Consider the following 19,765-nt stretch of genomic DNA (forward strand, 5'->3'; position numbering starts at 1 on the left):
CTGCTGAGATTACAGGTGCACACCACCACACCCCACTTACCTCAGCAATGAAATCATCACCTTGTAAAGGTATCTGCACTCCTATGCTCACCAGAGTGTTATTCACAATAGCAAAGATATGCAAACAACTTAAATGTTCAGCAACAGATAAATAGATTCTCTCTCCTTCTCTCTCTCTCTCTCTCTCTCTCTCTCTCTCTCTCTCTCTCTCTCTCACACACACACACACACACACACAGAGGCACAAAGTATTATTCAGTCCTTACAAAGATTTAAGACCTTGCCATTTGCCATAATGTAGGTAAACCTGAAGGACATTACACTAAGTCAACGAAAAATACTGCAAAATATTACGTGATCTTATTTACATGTTGAATCTAAAAATATGTAAAAAATTCAAATGTACAGAGAGACTACGAGGGCTGGTGAGTAGGGGAGTACAGGAAAATGGGGAGATGTCGGATGGGTATATATGAGCTAATATGAGGTATTCCTTGTATCCACAGCTCAGCCCTGCTATTGCTGACTGATTTTTCTTTTTTAAAGTCACAGAAAATAGTGAAATACTGACACAAACAGATGGGGATTTCAGTGGCTAAATTATAACAAATCTGAGGTGGAGTGGCATGGTGAGGATTTGATCAACTGTAATACATGCAAACATGCAAAATCCAAAACAAAACTGCAGAACAAGTGTGAGGTTTAAAGTTGAGAAAGTTGCTGGCAAATTTAGTATTTGTATTATCTGGTTATTTCATCATATTTTTCTTTAGCACATTATGTTAAAACTAAAAAAACTTTTTTTGGAAGATAATGTATGGCTGCTTAAAGAGTATGAACAGCAGCACATAGGCACTTAATCCTTAAGGGACCGATGAATATAACTTAGCATTCCCCACACAGCTGACTACACACAGCCTTCAAACCGTCGCAAAGCACTTGCTGCTAAAGACATTCCAGCTCATTTCCTAAATATTTATTTTTGACTGTCTGAAGTAATGACTAAGCTATGTATTTTCAAGATAAATTGTATTTTACTACATAAAAGAAAAAGCACATATTTTATAATAAATGATAAATTCTACACTGTACACTCAAAATATTGTCAGTCCCTCTGATATGCAAGTAATTAGAAGGTTCTTCTCAAGTGTGTGAAATTAGGCTACATGATGAATCTCAAGATATCATTAATTTGATAGATCAGAGCAGAATAACAAAAAACAGAAAAGAGTTTTTAATATAAATGTCATAAACACAAAGATTTAACTGAAGTTTATGGAAATTTTTTGCTTAGGATATCTTTTTTTTCTCGAAAGGAGGTCAGCTTTGTCATAAGCTAGTATGAAAAGCTCAAAAACAAGTATGTAACGTGCTAGGCAGAAATTACATCAATTATAAAACAAATTCAAATTTGATGATTCTTTTATATTTTTAACTAAAAAATAAAAATTATACACCAATAAAATTGCTTTCTGGGACCTTTGCCATAATTACATAATGATGAAAGGCAGCAATGCTGATCAGCTCTGAGCATGCTATTTTTAAAAATGTTACTAAAGCAAGAAAAGAAGGATATAATAAAAAATGCAAGTTGTTACTTACAGATGGTAATGTAACATTACACATACCTCACTTTTTTTTTAAAGAAAATAAAACAAAACAAAACAGAACAAACAAACAATGCAAGCAACACAGGACTCCAGCTAATGCCATAGTGCAAACTGCAGCTCAAAAGGCTGAAATGGGCTAAGGCGAGTGTACCTCAGTAGCACAGCACTTGCCAGGCACGTTGCAAGATCCTGGTTTGATTTCCAATACATGCACACACATGTGTACAGTTCCACATACAAACAACAAAAAAACAGTATGTATACATTTTTAAAGGATTGAAAGAGAACTAGCCAAAATGAAAATCTTCACTACATTATAAATCAGGCAGAACAGAATAGTTGATTAAAGGTAACTAAGTTTTTAGGAACTGACAAAATATAGATGGAATATTCTTACTTCCTATCTCAAAGTCATGTGGTTGAATATTTTTCTAGTTTCCTTAACTAAATTCCAAACTATAAAATGTGATTCCATACCTTATTTATAGTCCAGTGGTGTACTGAGTTCTGCAAATCACCAATGCTGACATAAGTATCCCACACAATAATTATTCCTGTGCAATCTCCTGAATACATGTGATGACCTATTTAAAAAAGTAAAACCCAATAATACAGTCAAACAAATGAAGGGCTATAAAAGTTAATTCAAAATCCAAAAAAACAAGATTAACTCACATTTTAATTCCAATCTTTACATGAGTACTTCCCTCTTTCAAATTATTTTGATGATGTATTTCCTTTTGTCATTTGCTTGACTTTTTTTTTGCACTGGGGATCGAACTCATTACCTTGCACTTGCCAGGTAGGTGCTTACACCATTGAGCTAAATCCCCAGCCCACTTGCTTGAATTTAAATACAAAAAAGAAATGATGTATGTATGTATGTAAGGCTCAATGTATGTATATAAGGCTCATTTCAAAGTCAAAGTAATTGAATTATTCAACATGTATATGTAATCGTCGTCTTTACTATTGATATAGTCTGTCTTATCTTGTATTCCTAGAAAATACCTATATTCTAATACACACTGTTAACATAATACTTGAGAACCAAGAAACCTCACTGAATGATAGGAATGAATAAAATAATAAGTAGCAAGTATTAACAGTTTAACATCAAGTCTTTTGAATTAAACTGTCTTAAAGTTGAATGGCACCTTGGAGACCATCAAGTTCAGTTTCATAGCCATTTAGGAATATCTTATTCAGTATTACTGACAGATGGTTGCTTGTTGACTGTGAATTTAGTATTTTCCACACAGCTTATTTAACTGGTTAATCACTCCATGTGTTAGAATGTTGCTTCTAATTCGGATCAAAGAAAAATCTGTTTTTTGCAACTCTGGCTTCATCTCTCCCTATCTACTGGGGCAACATAAATCAATTTCCTTTTTTTTTTTCATATCTATGGACAACTATTTAAAAATTATTTTTCTTTTATAATGTGAGCTAATTTTATTATGAGTTTTCAGATACCTTTTCATCCAGGGCCTTTCTAAATTTATTAACATCCTTACAGTTGAACTGAGTATATCAGAAATACTATCATTTTGATCTGGATCCTATTTTAATTAGTTATAGCTATAACCTAAAACACCTAGTTTCTAAAATTTAAAAAGTGATTAACAGATACAAGAAACTTTTTATTCTTTCAGCCAATGAAACAATCATTATTTTACATCTTTAAAATATTCACATTATTTATATACTAAGAGAATCTTTTAAATAATTGAAACTTTGCTCTCTATATGTTTGTGTACTTTTTAAAAAATTTGGGTCAGGGATATAGCTCAAGAGCATAGCAACTGCCTGGCAAACATAAGGTTGAGAGTTTGATTCCTGGTACCAAACAGAAAAAAAATTCTGTCATTACATTTAACATATGTATCTGCAACATTCTTTGGAAATTTTTTGTTCCCCTCTGTCTACTCATCAATTTAAAAAATCCTTAAAAATAACTTCGTAAGGCCAGGGATATAGCTCATCAGCACAAGTGCCTGCCCAGCAAGCACAAGGTTCTGAATTCAATTCCCTGTACCAAAGAAACCCCAAACCTTATTAAGAAGATAATTAGCAATCTAAATGAATATATTTATAAAATTTGATACATGATGTTAGAGCAAAAATAGCAGAATTTATTTTTATTTATTTATTTATTTTTGTCTTTTTCGTTTTATTGGTACCAGGGATTGAACTCAAGACTGTACACTAATAGCAGAATTTAAATGTTGAGGAATTAAATAACTTTAAAATTATAAACAAGTGACTTCAGTGACCTCATGTGACCTGTGAAATAAGAATAAACCATTAAATTACTTTAAAAATATAAACAAGTGACTTCAGTGACCTCATGTGACCTGTGAAATAAGAATAAACCAAAATATATCCAATCAACAATTTTATAACATCCTTAAGATTTTGTAATTACTAGTGAAATTTAAAAAATGAATTCTTTATGCAATAAGCCTTCCTTTGGAACACAGTCTAACATACCTTCAGCATCAAAACAGAGAGAATTGACAAAACTCTTGTGAGCATCCAATTGTTGGACCAGTACAGCAGAACTTTCTCTCACATCAACTTTCCATATTCGTATCACAGAATCATAGCATCCTGTAACCACCAGCTCTCTTACAGCTGGATGGAATTTAGCCGTGTAAACAAAAGCAGGATGAGGCAAAACTCTCAAAGTATTTGTATTATTTATTTCATTTTTCCATATCCTGGAAAAGGATAAAAAAATTACATATTCTGAAAGGCAGAAATGCAATCATTTTTATCAGAACTAACTTACCCAAAACATGCAACTACCAATGGTAAACTAATATTTATAACAATAAAATTACAATGATGATCATATATTTGATGGCTAGACTTCTTCACCTTTTGTCAAAGCCATGTTCTATTAATAACATGTTATCTATTAATTGTATTGTACTCCATAAAACTAAAAATTGTACTTGTATTTAGACATATCTCATTCTTAGATCACATATGTATATATATGAGGAAAAAAGTAAGTATTCCATTTAGGTTGTATAAATTGCTTTTGCAAAATGCTTTACTAGTAGGAGTTTAGAGAACAGGATACTTCATTAACTTTTGTATTTGTAACTTTAAAGCCCATATAACAAACATGAAGATCTCAAAGACTTAAAAGTCATATTGAAATCACTCTGAAATCTTGAGTAAAATAAGATTAAAATAATATTTTGATAGAAAACACACTGTTCTAAATTAAGCATTTCCTTTCTATCTAACATTTTCATTGTAACTCCTCTAAAACGGTTGATCTATAAAAACACTTTTAAGATTTTTACTGCTCTAGTCTAGACCAGAGAGTAACCTCCAAGAGTTAAAATATCGTTAGATATTTCAAATTTCAAGAAATGCACAAAAATAGTCAAAATCTAGCAATGCACAGGTGCTATATGAATATGAAGCAGTGTTTTAAATTATTAGAATTAGAGGAATATATTATTTTATTACGAGGATTTATGGTTTATCTTTTTAATTACTAAGAAAGCAAATTAAATCATTTACAAAATTATAAATAAAGGAAAATGTACAGTTGGCTATTCAAGAATAACATTCTAAGAGTTTTCTCAGCAGCTGCTTAAAATAGAGGATACAGTCTTCAATTCAGTACCAAGAATCCAAACTGATAATGAAGGAAGTGAAAGAACATGTTTTCAAGTGAAAATAAAGCATGTGTGTCCCTGCATAAACATTTTTACCATAGTAAGATTTTCAATGAACACATGCTACATGAAGTAGGATGTTTACTAACAAAATCACTAATTTGAAGGGAGTATTACAATTAAAAGACAAAGACTTCAGTAGAAATAAGGTAAATATATCTTCAAATAGTTCAACAGATTAAAATACATTAATTTTTTAAAATAAAAATGAAGATTTTTGTGTAAAAACTATTACCAATAATGGCTTTTGTTATCCATGTAATGGCAGAGTGAAAGACAGAAAGAAATGACAGATTTGGAGGGAAATCAGGCCCCTCAGGAGAAAGAGAAAACACAAATTCATAAAGACTGGATGAATACATATGAAAATTATTAGATTTCAGGAGAAAATATCAAAGTTAAAACCGCATGTATCAGAATAGGTGTTATGGGGACATGGGTCTCCAAGAGAGCCATCACTCATGGAAAGTCTTTTATAATGCATTAAAAGATGCATATTTGAGAAAAACACAGCTTATTCTGGAAATAACTAAGAGAATTTAGGCTACTTCCACATGGCAAAGAGTTAGTCAGTGGGGAAATTAATGCTTAGAGACACTAACAAAAACATGTGGCAGTGATTCCCAGGAAAACACCAGGAGTAGACCATGGCAGAAACCCACAATTCGTCACTTGTGAGCAAGAGTAATGCTAACTTTTTTGCTTTTGAGTTGAGCGTTATTCATTACAAGCATTCTTAATCTCTTTCAAAAACTTTGTCTTCTAATTTAATGTTTCTTTTTTCATTCAGTTAACACTTTCACAAATACTTTATGATAGAGAATCCAAATTAATACCAATTTTGAAGTATATAAAAACATACTTTGTTTTAATATACCAAATGATATTTGAGGAAATCAAAGATAGCGCTAAGAAATGGTGAAATCTGAGCCAAATTTACATGATGACTATATGCAGCTCACAAAAGGCACTTAATAAATTTCTGTGAGTTAGGCAGGAATAAGAGGGCTGTTTAAATGTAGGAATAAGCAAGGCAGAAGAGCACTAAGATGCCAAAGGTAAGATGTTAAGAGTTTTTCCAAACATTGTGAAGGTCAAGCAAAGAGTACACAGCAAGTGTAGATGAGAAGAATGTAAGGTTACTCAATGAGGGATATGTTTATTGTGCCACACTAAGCTAGTGGAGTACTTTCCAATGAGCAATGGGTATGGAAAGCTTTTAATAGACAAAGCATTATGAAAGAAGGTTTTGGGAAGGTAATTTTACCACAGTTGAGATAAAGATGACCACAAGTACACACAGGAAACTAGAGGGAAATATGGGAAGCTCATGTCTGTCTAAATTCAACTGTAAACTAAAGGAAGTCATCCAATAAAAGTTGGAAGACTGATTTAGTGTAGAGACACTGAAGAATGGTGACTTTTGTGTCTGCTGCCTGATGAATGAGAAAAAGGATCTGAATAAAGGTAAGTAAAAACATTCTTCAGCAGGGATGAGAGTGCAAGTGACTCCAAGACTTGTGAATCCACAATTACATCTCAGTAAAGCTATACATTATTTTCTGGTATTACCTGGTATCAGACAGGAGGGGTGTACTAAAAGACATAACCAGGTAAGCGCCTGAGGATACAGTTAAAGGGGACTAATAGTAGTTTCCTGGTCCAACAGAGAGGAAAATCAATTGTTACCTTTGGCATTTAAATATAAACTACACAATGATAATATCTTGATCAATTAGACATCTTACATAGAAAAGGAGATTGATTAGATTAATAGAAAAATGGACCTAGACACAAAAGGTCACATTACATCTTAAAAGCACAGTATGCAGCAAGTGTTGGTGTAGATCTCAAAAGGCTCTAACATATCACAAAAATTACAGAAAGCATCTGCTGGAATCAAATTATGGTCTATATAAAAAACACTTTGAAAATTGTCTCACAGTATTTTTAGAACACAAGCAAAGTCAAACAAGAAGCTAAAACAAAGTATAAGTAAACTTTAGGAATTAGCTTTTAAAATGTTTTATAGTGACACTTAAATTTAAAAGCGTAATTTAAGACTGACATTGTGAGAATGTAAATATTTAACAAAACACTCTTGTAACATATGATACCTATTTACTTCCTCTACATTAATCTAATAGCTTATACCAGGTTCCAACCCCCACATCTAGCCAAAAGTGAAGACAGGATCTCTGTTATCAAGAGTTTAAATTCTAGGAAAAATCTCAAGTGTTTAATAAGCTCATCGCAATATGCTAACTAAACAATTTAAAAAATGATCTTTTAAAGATGGCAAGGATCAGAAATACTATATATTAATATGAAACACTTGAGAAAAAATGTCTTTGAGAAAAAAAGTTTCAGTATTTAGTCTACATATTTATGTCGATCGTTTCATAGATAAAATATAACTGAAGCATAAGGATATTTTTATCACTTCATATTTTCTCAGTTTTCTTTGATGGCAAAGAAACTATGCACAAAAGGTACCCTACTGTAAAGTATACTAACCTGGCAGTGCAATCAGATGATGAAGTAAGGATATAGCGATCATCTTTTGACCAGGAAAGGTCATAGATGATATTGAGATGGCCACACAATTCTCTCATGAAACGTCCAGAAGGAATTTCATACACTAATAAAAATATTTAGAAATCAATAGGTTTCTAGAGAGGATATTTAATCTAAATAATATATAAATACATAATTTATAATAACAGACATAAATTAAGTAATATGAAAATTAAAACCTAAGGTATTTCCAGTATAAACAAAATTCCAAAATCTATTTAAGTACAGGTTTTCATTTGCTTAGTAATAAGAATTTACACACAAAATTTTATAATATCCTAAAATTTCATAATATGCTATCAATTGTTATTTCTTCAAACACTCATGAATCTTTGATAATAAATTTATTAGTCAAATAAGTAGCATTTATTTTATAATTCACCCCAAATACTCTATACTTGGTGTTTCATGAATAAAGTATTATTTTACTTGAAAGTCAACTAAATGCCAACCAAAATTGTAATTATTTTAAGTCATGAGAAACTTAAACTTAGCTACTGTTGTAAAAAAGTTTCAATACAAACTGAGAGAGTAAGGTAATTAACAGCAACTCAATCTGACAAAGTACAAAATCTGTAACACAGAAACAAAGTCTGCAAGTCTCTACCTCCCTCTAGTGGTAAAACCAAGTACCCATTAACCGCAACTCTAAGGCGTTAAGAAGTATTGAATAGCAAACTATGGACCCTGGAAAACCTGCTTCCTCCTGAAAGCACCAAGAACAGTGGCAAAAATTCTCAAAACAATGTTTCAGAGTTCTCAAAATTAAGCACAACTTGTACGAATCTGAGGAATATTTATTCAAGAAAAATGAGTAAATTTTAGTAAAAACATTGAGGTTTTCGGTATTTTTTAACTTAGTCCATTTTCCTCTCTTGAACTCTACAATAATCTTAAAAATAAAAATAGGTAAAGATTAGGAGTCTAACAGTTACTGGATTTTGTAGAAAAGACCTACAGATCTCTAAAGTTCCATCCCCAAAGACCACTATTAGACAGTCCAGCAGCTCACCAAATGCTCCATACTGAGCGCCTGCCTTTACCTAAGCTGGCTCAATCACACCCTCCACAGCAGCCATAGCTCTAGAGTGCACACTGAAACAATGAGCGGCATCAGGTAACACTACAGCTGCCTCAGGTGGTAACAGCACTTGGGGCTAAGAAAGAGGTTCATTAAACAATTTAAAATGAAAAACCTGGGAACAAGATGGCCACATGGAACCTTGAAAAGCTCTCAAATACTGTATATCTAAGAATCTCAAAGGATTCCTACGCATGTATATAAAAGAAAAGTCTGTGTAGTCAAGCAAAATCTAAGAAGCTTTATCTCTCACTCCAGCTGACTTGAGGAGACCCTGAACAAACTGGAGGTGAAGGCAGAGTTTTGAATTGCCTGAAAAAACTGACAGGATGGCTCAACACACACATACCCACACAGCCTCCTGGAAAAGAACACCAGACCTATGCACTCAAAAGTATTTAACAAAAATCTCTGCCTGTATCATCAGCTGATGCTGAGTAGAAACTACATTGACAACGACATGATAAAGAATGAAGACTTCACGGAATGAGCCCAAAAAAGTCAAAAGAAACAGCCACAATAACTAATCCTGGGTGGATGAGAGGCGCCAAAAGAGAAAAACCTGATTTCCAGAGCTGCTTTGCAGGACTACTTAAAATATCCAGTTTTCAACATAAAATTATGAGATATGAAAACAAAACAAAACAAAACAAAAAAGTGAATGAAAATTTTCCATATAGAAATTGAAGCGCAAGAATTTGTCTTTTTCAAAAAACAAAATCTTTAAGCAAAAAATTAACATTCAGTATTAAATGTTCAGTATTATGAACATGTTCAAGGATTTAAGATTACATCTGAAGAATTAAATTTTAAGAATTATTTCTCATCAAAAGCAGAACCAGTAAAGAAAAAAATGATCATAAAAGTATTTTAGGCTTAAAAAGCACAATCACTGAAATAATTCACAAGAAGGGCTCAAAAGATATAAGCAGGCAAAATAATTACTGGACTTGATGATAGATCACTTGAACCTATCCAATCTAAAGAACAAAAAGAAAAAGAATAAAGAAAAATAAGTATGCCTCAGAGACCTGTGGGACACCATTAAGTCTATGAACACAGGCATAATGGGGTTCCCAAAAGAATAAATGAAAAAGACAAAAAAAAAATTTTAAAAAGAATAAAGAGAAAGAGGCAAAGAAAATATGAAGAAATACTGACTGGATAATCACCAAATTGGTGAAAAATATTAACCTAAACATTAACAAACTAAACAAATTCTAAGTTTAGACAGAACATAAACCAAAAATAAATATTCCATTTTCTGGCTTTTGAGATTTAAGCAATACATACATCTAAACAATAGCATCCTGAACAATTAAAGTATAATGTAGTTACTTTATCACAGAAATTTAAAACATGTAAATCAGAATGAAAATAATTCTTTCATTAACCAAAAGAAATAAATCAGTAGCATTAGAATTTTGGGGCATGTTTCCCAAAAATCTTCTCCCTCTACACATAGATTTTTGGTGAATTTTAAATCAGCATAGTGATTAATCAAGTTACACAAATAATTTTATAAATAAAAATCTGTTATTATTTTATGGGGAGGAATATTAAATTATAAGTTCCAGTCAACTCAATTGGAATCCCTGCTGAAAAAAAAATTAACTGCTATCCAGTGTGATCAAAACACACAGTGAATATCTAAATTTTAAAAATTACAGCGAAAGACACATTGCCATTAATCTGAACACACATTAATTTGAATAGTTATCTCACTGTTCTTGCGGCTCTTGAAGCAGTTCCAGAAGTCCTCTTCTGTGAGTGTCTTAATGAGGCATGATAAAAAATACAGTGAATGCTGCTGCTGAGTGCCCTCCAACATAAAGGCAGACTCATAAAAATGCAATGGGGTTTCCTCCTCCACGTTATTCATTGGATCTGACACTATTGACATATGGCTCTTCCCGAAGTCAAAATGATCATGAAAGGGTAAATATTTTGAATCAACTCAGGACATCAAGATAGCAATAATGCAACTAAACAATAATGCAACTAAAAACACTGACAGAAAGGCATTTACAGAGCTGCTTCAGAAAATGGGAAGGATGATGAGCTAAGTGTGTTTGAAGCAGGGTGGGGGAATATCTTGAGATGGATTCAAGTCAATATGATTTTCATTGTAATAAATGTTAAAATTTAAACATTCACTGTACTTTTCAACAACACCTTGTATGTGAAGCTGAGTATGTAAAGTTTATCATAATCCAGTGCTTAAGACAGACAGCCATCAGAAGATGGCTTCTTCCCACTGAAGAGAGCTGGCTTTCATTACTGAGCCAAAAATAAGGGACTAAATTTAATGCTTCTCAAACAGCATGATAATGCTTGCTAAAAAAAAAAAAAAAAAAACAAAAACAAAAACAAAAAAACCCCAAACACTCTAAAGCTACTGAAATAATTTTTCTTGGCCTTTTTCTTGCGAATCTTAATGAGAAGTCTTCCTCTGGGTACTTCAGAGGCAATCTCTAGTGTTCTACTACACAAAAAATTTGTGAGCTTTCATAATTCAAATTATCACTGCTGTCATCTAACTGTATTGGGAAAAATTCTTCATGAGATTAATCCTTCATGTTTCTAAATTTCTATATTTAAAATAGAAAATGTTAACAAAAATGTTTCTTGCATGTTTAAAAAATTAGTATCTTTCATTTAATATTTTCACTTTATTTCTTAATAGAATATAAAAGAACTGCTTCTTTACATAAAAAATTTGTATTCTTTAATTTACTAGTTTTGAGGATTACTCAAGATTTCAATGAATTTTTAAAGCCAAACAATGTCCATCACATAGACTATACAGTCGGATTATGTCTCACATATAATTGGATATCCATCCCGGCTGGTACAGGCTGCTGCTAATATTCGTCCATTGTGGGAGAAATCAAGACAAAAACATCCTCGTTCTCCTGCATTTAGTGAGAAGAGGTGCTTGTTTGGGATACGACAAGCCTAAAAAACATGTATTTTAAAAATATAAATTAAGAGACATTAAAATACAAAGGCTAGTAGCTAATCTCAATTACTACAGTAGGTTTTAAAAATACTATATTACTTTCTAAACATAATTACTTCTCCATAAGATTAACCAAATCTGTTGTTTCTAACTAACTTCATCTAAAATATGAACAGAAAAAACTCAGAATTTGATGCTTTGAATCTGTCGCTGCCACACTGCTTCTACATAGCCACAAAAAAAGTCATGTTCTTCTTTCATGACAACTAGTAAGCCACTTTTGCTTAGATGACTTGTTTTAAAACTATAAATACCCTACATGTCTTAGCCTAAGCCAATTACGTGTGAATGTTCAGCTCCCTTTTCTTTCTTAAAATAACCATCTTTTATGACTCTTTCCAAAATACACAAGTAGTCTCCCCTTTTTTCTGTGGTTTTGCTCTCCACGGCTTCAGATTACTATGGGCAAGTAAGGACAGAAAATATTAAGTGAAAGAAGATTCAAGAAATAAACAATTTTATAAAGCTAATGGCTTTAAAATTTCTATCATTCTAAGCAGTGTGATGAAATTGCGCCACCATATGTGCAAAACTGGAATTAACTCTCTTCATTCAGCATATTGCCACTGCACATGATACCCACTTGTTAATCACTGAATAGCTGCTTTGCCTGTGAGATCAGCTATCATGGCATCTCAGCATTTGTGTTTGTGTTAATGGTTCCAAAGAACAAGAGTAGTGAAGCTGGCAATTCACACAGGACAAAAAGAACTGTTAACTGCTTCCTTTAGTAAAGTTTCACACATAAGAAATAAAGTAAAAGTTCATACATAAGAAAAAAATCATATGCTGAGGTTGCTAAGATCCATAGTAAGAATAAATCTGTAACTGTAAAAGAGGAAAAACATTTACATTAATTTTGCTGTCAAAATTAAACTCCAAGTTATGGACTGAGTGAATGATTAATGCTTAACATGAAAAAGACACAAATTTGTGGGCAGAAAACATGAACAAAAAAGATATTCCAATTGGGGCTGGGTTTTTAACTCAGCAGCATAAGCACCTGCCTGGCAAGTGCAAGGTCATGAGTTCGATTCCCAGTACAAAAGAAAAAAAAAAGATCCAATTGACATGTTGCATCAGAAAAGCAGAGTCTACATACAGGTTTTATTTAGTAAGGGATCCCCTAAAAATGAATGACACAAGACCATTTACTACAAATAAAAAATGGTTACAAAGATTCTAATTTAAACACGAAACTTTTATCAGTTATGTTTGTATAGGAAGAAAAATAGTCTCTGAAGAGTTTAGTACTATCTGTGGTTTTAGGCATCCACTAGAGGTTTAGGAATGTATCTTTTGTGGATAAGATTACTGCATATTCCAAATAATCACTCCTTATTTGCTTCTCATAACTGCATTAATATTTCTTAATAATTTCTATGTTTTCATTACCTATAATCAGATAAAACTAAAATTTTCTGTGTGGTAATGTCAACTGTTGAAAATACTACTTTTATTTTTCCTAATTCTACTTTTTCTTATCTTCAGTGGGTCTTAGTTCCTATATCTGATATTTAAAAAGTTGAGTTAATCATATATTAGGCCCTTACTATATGTCATGAGTACTATACCTTATTATAGATGGTTCTGAATATACTCATTATTATTATTCTTTGAGTAAATATCATTAACTAGAATAACCATTATTAGCTACAAATAGCTAAGGATTATTTCAACAGTCAAGCGCAGCTCCAAGGGCTTTGTCAAAGACTGTTAGGCTTAACTTCTAGACATGTATCAAGTTTTTGCTAAGCAGCATTAAGATTTGGCAGCTCAGGAAGCAACATTATGACCTACTAGGCATGTGAAAAATTCCACAGACAGCTGTTATGTGTCAATAATGTACCAGTCACTATGATGACCGTTTCTTTCTTCCATCCTCTGACCAGATAATTAGAAGAGAGAGGAGGTAAAAAGACAAAAACTGAGGGAGGCTTTCTAACTGCTTGTGCTACTCCTAAAGTGTAGCTGAGGTAATCAACCAGGCTACAATCACTGAAGCTACTTTCCTGTTACTAGTATTCCCAGTTTGACATTGTGTCCTTACCCAGAATAAGCATTCAGTGAAAATCAGAAGACAATGAAGATCTTCAACAGCTCTAGTACCACCCCACCTCTTGCTCTTTACTGCAATCACTGAACCATGCAGGTTCTTACTTTCTAACTCTTATATTCATCTCTTTTTCTTTCAGTTTTAAGTTTAGACCCTCATCACCTCACATATCAGAATCAAATGCCATCTGTGTTACTCTAATTCTAATGTATCTTGCTTCAGAATCCACCACATGCCAATCCCAGCATTAATTTATATTAAAACAAGATTGTTATCAATGTGTCTCTTACCATCAAACCTATTATCATTTCTCACATTCCACAGAATCAAGTATTAAACTACTATTCAGCATACTCCGTAATGTGAACTTAATCTGTCCTACTAGTAATATCTCATGCAAATTGTCTCATCCTAGCCAAGTGTTGGAGGGCCTAATGAACACAAGTGCTTTTCACACATTTGCAACTTGGCCTCCATATGAAGTACCCTGCTTATTCCTAAGTTGGCCACATCAGTTCACTGCAAACTCTCCATTGGAGAGCTCTCTCAATGGAGAATTTACTTCTCCATTCTATTTCATCTTCTTCATTTTATAATTCGCAAACTTTTTTAGTTTTAGGCTACTATTTTTGAAGAGTTCTAAAAGTTTTTGTTTATGGGGCTATAGTAATTTATCATATTAGAAATTAAAATTGAGGGTCAAAGATTTAGCTCAGCAGCATAAGTGCCTACTTGGCAAGCGCAAGGTCATGAGTTCAATTCCTGGTACCAAAAAAAAAAAAAAAAAGTTAAATGTTTTGCTGGGGATTTAACTCAGTAGTGTGACTGCCTAGTAAGCACGAGGTTATGAGTTCAATCTCTGGTATCAAAAAAAAAAAAAAAAAAAGAGAGAGAGAACTACTAAATCATATAATTATATTTATAGCTATTTTTCCCCTCCAGACTTCACCTGGTGAACAGTCCAGTGACTGCTTTCTTTTTTCCCTAATGAGGAAGGTTCCCAAGGACGTCATCTAAATGTTGGTCTCTTCATAATACAAGCTGCATAGCTCTTATCCAAAATTCTTTGAACCAGAAGTATTTCATATTTTGGAGTTACTTTGATTTTTGGAATACTGGCTGAGCATTTTTAAATTGAAAATCCAAAATCCAAAATGCTCCACAACTTAAGAATTCTGGAATTTGGATTTTCAGATTAGGGATGCTCAACTTGTATTATGTTTGAAGTATATAGTGGTTTTAAAATGCATCTGTAAAATTGGTCTCATAAACAGACAAATGTTATGTAAAACAATGAAAATTAAGAGTTCTAGAGACATAATTGTTCTTCTTTTTATGTTACACAGCTAAATAAATTAAAATTTTGGATAAACTGTACTTGGTAATAGCACATTCTGATTGGAAACAAAAATTTCTAAAGTTGACTGTTAATGTTTTTCTACCATTGCTAATGTTTTCTTAGAAGGATAAGTAAGAAAAATTTAGTAAAAGCTTACATGTTTTTCAAATTAGAGTACAAGGACATGCACATATATTATTTCCATCAAGATGTGATGCAGGAAGAAACCAGAAGTTGTAAAAAATTTCATGAATTCATAAAGATTAGGAGACATAGCTCTCACAAACATAAAAAATCTGTAGTTTGTGACTATGTGTGAATCTATGATTTATAAGTTCATAAATATCTTAATGAATATAGTAGTGTTAAACATTTCACCTGTCCAGGTAGTCGTTTCCATTCTACAATTTCCTTCGAATCTTCTAATCCAGGCTCTGTGCCTATTGAATTTGACTCATGGTGAAGTTCATAATGTACTGGTTTACTTTTCTCTTCCTGAGTCATCACAGAGCAGTAAGATGGCTTTATCTAGATATAAATGGAAAATGAGAAAATCTGTATCATCTTTTTCTCTTGCTTAGTAGTGTTTTTAAAACTGCAACACAATACATTTTATCAAAGCATCATCAAAAAATTATCCATGATTCTAAATAAAATAAATGCAACTTGAATGTATAGTCCTATAATCAAAAATCCTTAAGAATTTGGACACTAGATCCCAATGGTTGCACAAAATGATTTTAATAACTCTGTCCCTTTGTTTCTGTTTCTTTACCCCAATACCTATCAGATGATATGTCACAGCTCTAAAATAATATATGCTTTCTGGCTTAAAAATTACAAAACAAATTCTGTAAATATCTGAAGTTTTAAAAATTCTCATTTCTTATTTAACGTAATTCCTACCAATGCAAACCAACCCTGTGGTGATAGTATATAATATTACCTGCAGAATGTGCAAGTGATCTGAAAGATTAATATAAGAAAAATGAGACAAAGCAAACATTTTTTTCAGTTTAGGACTAATTCTTTGTAAAAACAATTTATAATATTAATCTTCAAAAAACAGCTGTAGAAATACTACTTATTATTTGAATACTTCTCTTGTGAAATACATAAATCAGATGTCTGCAAACTATAACACACATACCTAATCTGGTCTATTGTCTGCTACTATGAATTGTTTATTTCTTTGTAGTACTGGTGAGTAAGTTCAGAGACTCTGGCCTTCACTCAGCCCTTCTGTTTGTCTTTTTAAATTTTGAGATAGTGTCTCATGAAGTTACTAAATTGTTCAGGCTTGTCTCAAAGTTGCAATGTTTTTGTTTCAGCCTCCCAGAAAGCTAGTATTACAAACACAAACCACCCCACTTGGCTTGTAAATAGTTTTGTGGTGACATATGATAGCCATTTGTTCAGTCAGTGTCCACATATATTTATACACTTTTACAATACAAATTTGAGTAGTTGTGGTAAGGAATAAACACATGGCTTGCAAAGTTTAAAATACTTGCTTTCTAAGAAAAATATTTTTCAACCTCAGTTTTAAGTTATCCTTTTATCTTCAATTTTTAAAAATCAAATTCTAACATTTTTGCTAATCTTGAAATATACATTTAAAGTATATTAAATATATATTTATTTAAACATACACTTAAAGTTTAAAGTATCTCTTTAGTTTCAACTATTATTGGCCTAATATACATTCTGCAGGTATTTTAATCAAAGAAAACTAAATAATACTACAGACTATCTTTTATAAAAATGGAGAAGACATTACATCATTTAATTTTAGTAATAGAGGATATACATTTATATGTGTTATTAACTTACACAGTCTGGTACTTTCAGTCCTCGTACAGTTACGTACAATGTTGATGGATAACGATTTCTTGGACATTTGGACCACCATTCGAAAACCTCAACAACATTTAACTGAGATCGAGGTTTGGTAGGTGGGTAGTACAGCTGCAAGCGAAGTTTTGAATTGACATTTGCATTTCTGTTGGCTCCCAGAAGCTTAAAACAGGAATTCATGCATAAAATATTAGTTTTATTGAACCTAAATGCATCCAACAAAGCAACAGTAAATAGAAATTTATTTTTGAAAACATTAACATGGCATTAACTCCTTAGATTTACAAAACGAAGGAAGACTGACATAGGCAATTTCAGATCCTTTTTGACAAAATGTAACCCTGATGATTTTTAAAATACTTTCCAACAGCTCTTTTTACCTGTTCAGAACACTTCAGACTGGTGCTGAAGCATTTACACTACTGTGCAAGATGTCATTTCGCATAAATGAAGTGATCAATATATATTTGTTTGAAATAATAATGATAATATTAAAATACAAGTTACTTAAACATAGAAACAAAATTTCCATTTGTTTACTGTCAGGATTTTAGTGGTTAAAATTTTATGTTTTAATTTTTTAAAAGTTAAGATGGATTTAATTAAACTAATTCAAATTGTTCATTATATTTTTTCAATAGTACATTTTACCTTCTTGAAAATGTCTATTAAAAATTACTAAACACAAACCCTCAAGCTATATAAATGCAGATTTTTGCAAGAAAAAAAGTTTCATCAACCCAGAATAGGTCCTCTTTCACCAGTCCATGATTATAAATAGGAAATACCTTTCTAACCTTTGTATCCTATACAAATTAAGGGTAGAGAGATGACTGAGAGCTTTTATAGCAGTTTAGGCTAGAGCATGAAGATAACTTAAATCAGAACAGTAAGTACTGAGGGAGGAGATACGATTAATAATACATATTACCAATTCAAGCAACTTGGAAGGCAAAAAAGGGTCAAAGAAAGACTCTAAGGCATTACCATTCACAGAACTTTCTACGATGGTGGGAATGCTTTACCATTGTGCCATCTAACATAGAATCCACTGGTCAGATGGAGCACTAAAGTATGGACAGTGCAACCACTGAATTGGACTTTTAATTCATCTGAATTCAATTAGTGACATGACTGTGGTTACCAAAATAAACAGCATAACTGCACAATCATAAACTTGGGAAATTGGAAAGACAGTCGTAGGACTACCAACTGAAAAAAGTAGCCTTAATGGTTGATAACACTGTTAACTTGAGAAATTTAGAAGTTTAATAAGCAATTCTGGAGGGGGCCTCACTTTTTAAACATCTTTATCCTGTGTAAGAGGAGATGGTGTGTGTGCCAGGTAGCCTTACAATAGAAAGGAGGAGAAGAGGCTTGTTCTCCTTTGCTCATGTTGCTTTTGTTGTCTTCCGCCACCTTGAACTGTTGCCTCCATGTCATGCCACTCTGCCTTGCAGCCAGCTGATCATGAACTGAAACCTCCACAAACTGTGAGCTAAATAAATCTATCCTTCCTTTATTTTGGGCATCTGGTACTGTCTTAATAAGATAGAAAAGTAACAATTCAGTAGTCAAGGGAAATAGAAGGTTAGGTAAGGTGTTTACTTCAGGGAAGTCTGAGATATCTAGAGCCATCTAAGTTGAACTGTGCAGTAACTAATTACATTTATAATTCTGAAGAACAGGTTAAAAAAAACTGGTTCCAAGAAAAACGTGATCTATCTATGAGTAGGACTGACATTACAGTAGCAGGTAAAAGATCATGAAGGAATGACATAAGGAAAGTCAGGAAAGAATGGTCAAGAAAGCCAAAGTAACAGAGTTTCAAGAGAGTGATATATAACAGTAATAGAACAATATGCAAATCTACAAAACAGAAATATTTGTAATTTGATTGGAAAAGCTTTATAGGTAGAAAGAAAATCCAGATTTGGTATAGGAATGATGCATAGATAAGCAAATAGAGGTTGCAAAATGTCTACTTACACTCTAGCAAAGGATGTAAAGAAAATAAGGGATGTAAGCACAGGGGGTGACACTGTGATGTGTCAAATGATACAGAGAGGTGAAAATCAATTTCAAATTGAGTAATAACACTCAATCATTAAGTATTAAGCACTACCTTACTATACTTTCATAAGCCTTCCTATTATCTGTACAAAACTTATCATAATAACTTTTAAGAAGCCAGTCCCAGCTTCCAAACACACTTTCCATTAGTTGTTTTACAATTCTCTGGGGAATCCAGTTTAGACTGCTATGCTGCTTAAACAACTGAACAAATAAGATCAAGTCAGGACCCTGATTATAGTCATAAATTATGTAATGTTGAGTTAAATAATGAGTCTTCATTACTTTAAGTTTAAAAGAACAGTCACACAGAGGTGCTATAAGAATCATAAAGAGCCTGAAACATGAATTGTAACTGAGAATTATGATGCAACCTTATAAACCACTATAACTTTACAATTATCCAAGACATCCTGCAACCAAGTATAGCTAGTAAAACATGTAGAGTT

General features: G+C 32.4%; 1 protein-coding gene across 14 annotated transcripts in view; it reads right to left on the reverse strand.

Moving 5' to 3' along the window:
• Window positions 1–19,765, reverse strand: part of Ahi1 (Abelson helper integration site 1) — a 187,811-nt gene that overhangs the window by 140,167 nt on the left and 27,879 nt on the right. For all 14 annotated transcript variants that reach the window (XR_010041922.1, XR_010041923.1, XR_010041921.1 and 11 more), the window contains 6 exons: window positions 17,220–17,405; window positions 15,765–15,914; window positions 11,795–11,927; window positions 7,829–7,952; window positions 4,104–4,333; window positions 2,088–2,194 (listed from right to left, as the gene is read on the reverse strand). Coding sequence is in view for 9 of the 14 variants with exons in the window: in XM_063232985.1 (XP_063089055.1) it covers window positions 2,088–2,194; window positions 4,104–4,333; window positions 7,829–7,952; window positions 11,795–11,927; window positions 15,765–15,914; window positions 17,220–17,405 (930 nt within the window). In the remaining 5 variants the exon portion in view is untranslated. The remainder of the gene's footprint in view (window positions 1–2,087; window positions 2,195–4,103; window positions 4,334–7,828; window positions 7,953–11,794; window positions 11,928–15,764; window positions 15,915–17,219; window positions 17,406–19,765) is intronic.

Source organism: Cavia porcellus, unplaced genomic scaffold (assembly GCF_034190915.1).
Source record: "Cavia porcellus strain 051 isolate PalLab524CR breed Dunkin Hartley unplaced genomic scaffold, mCavPor4.1 scaffold_22, whole genome shotgun sequence".
Taxonomy (NCBI): Eukaryota; Metazoa; Chordata; class Mammalia; order Rodentia; family Caviidae; genus Cavia; species Cavia porcellus.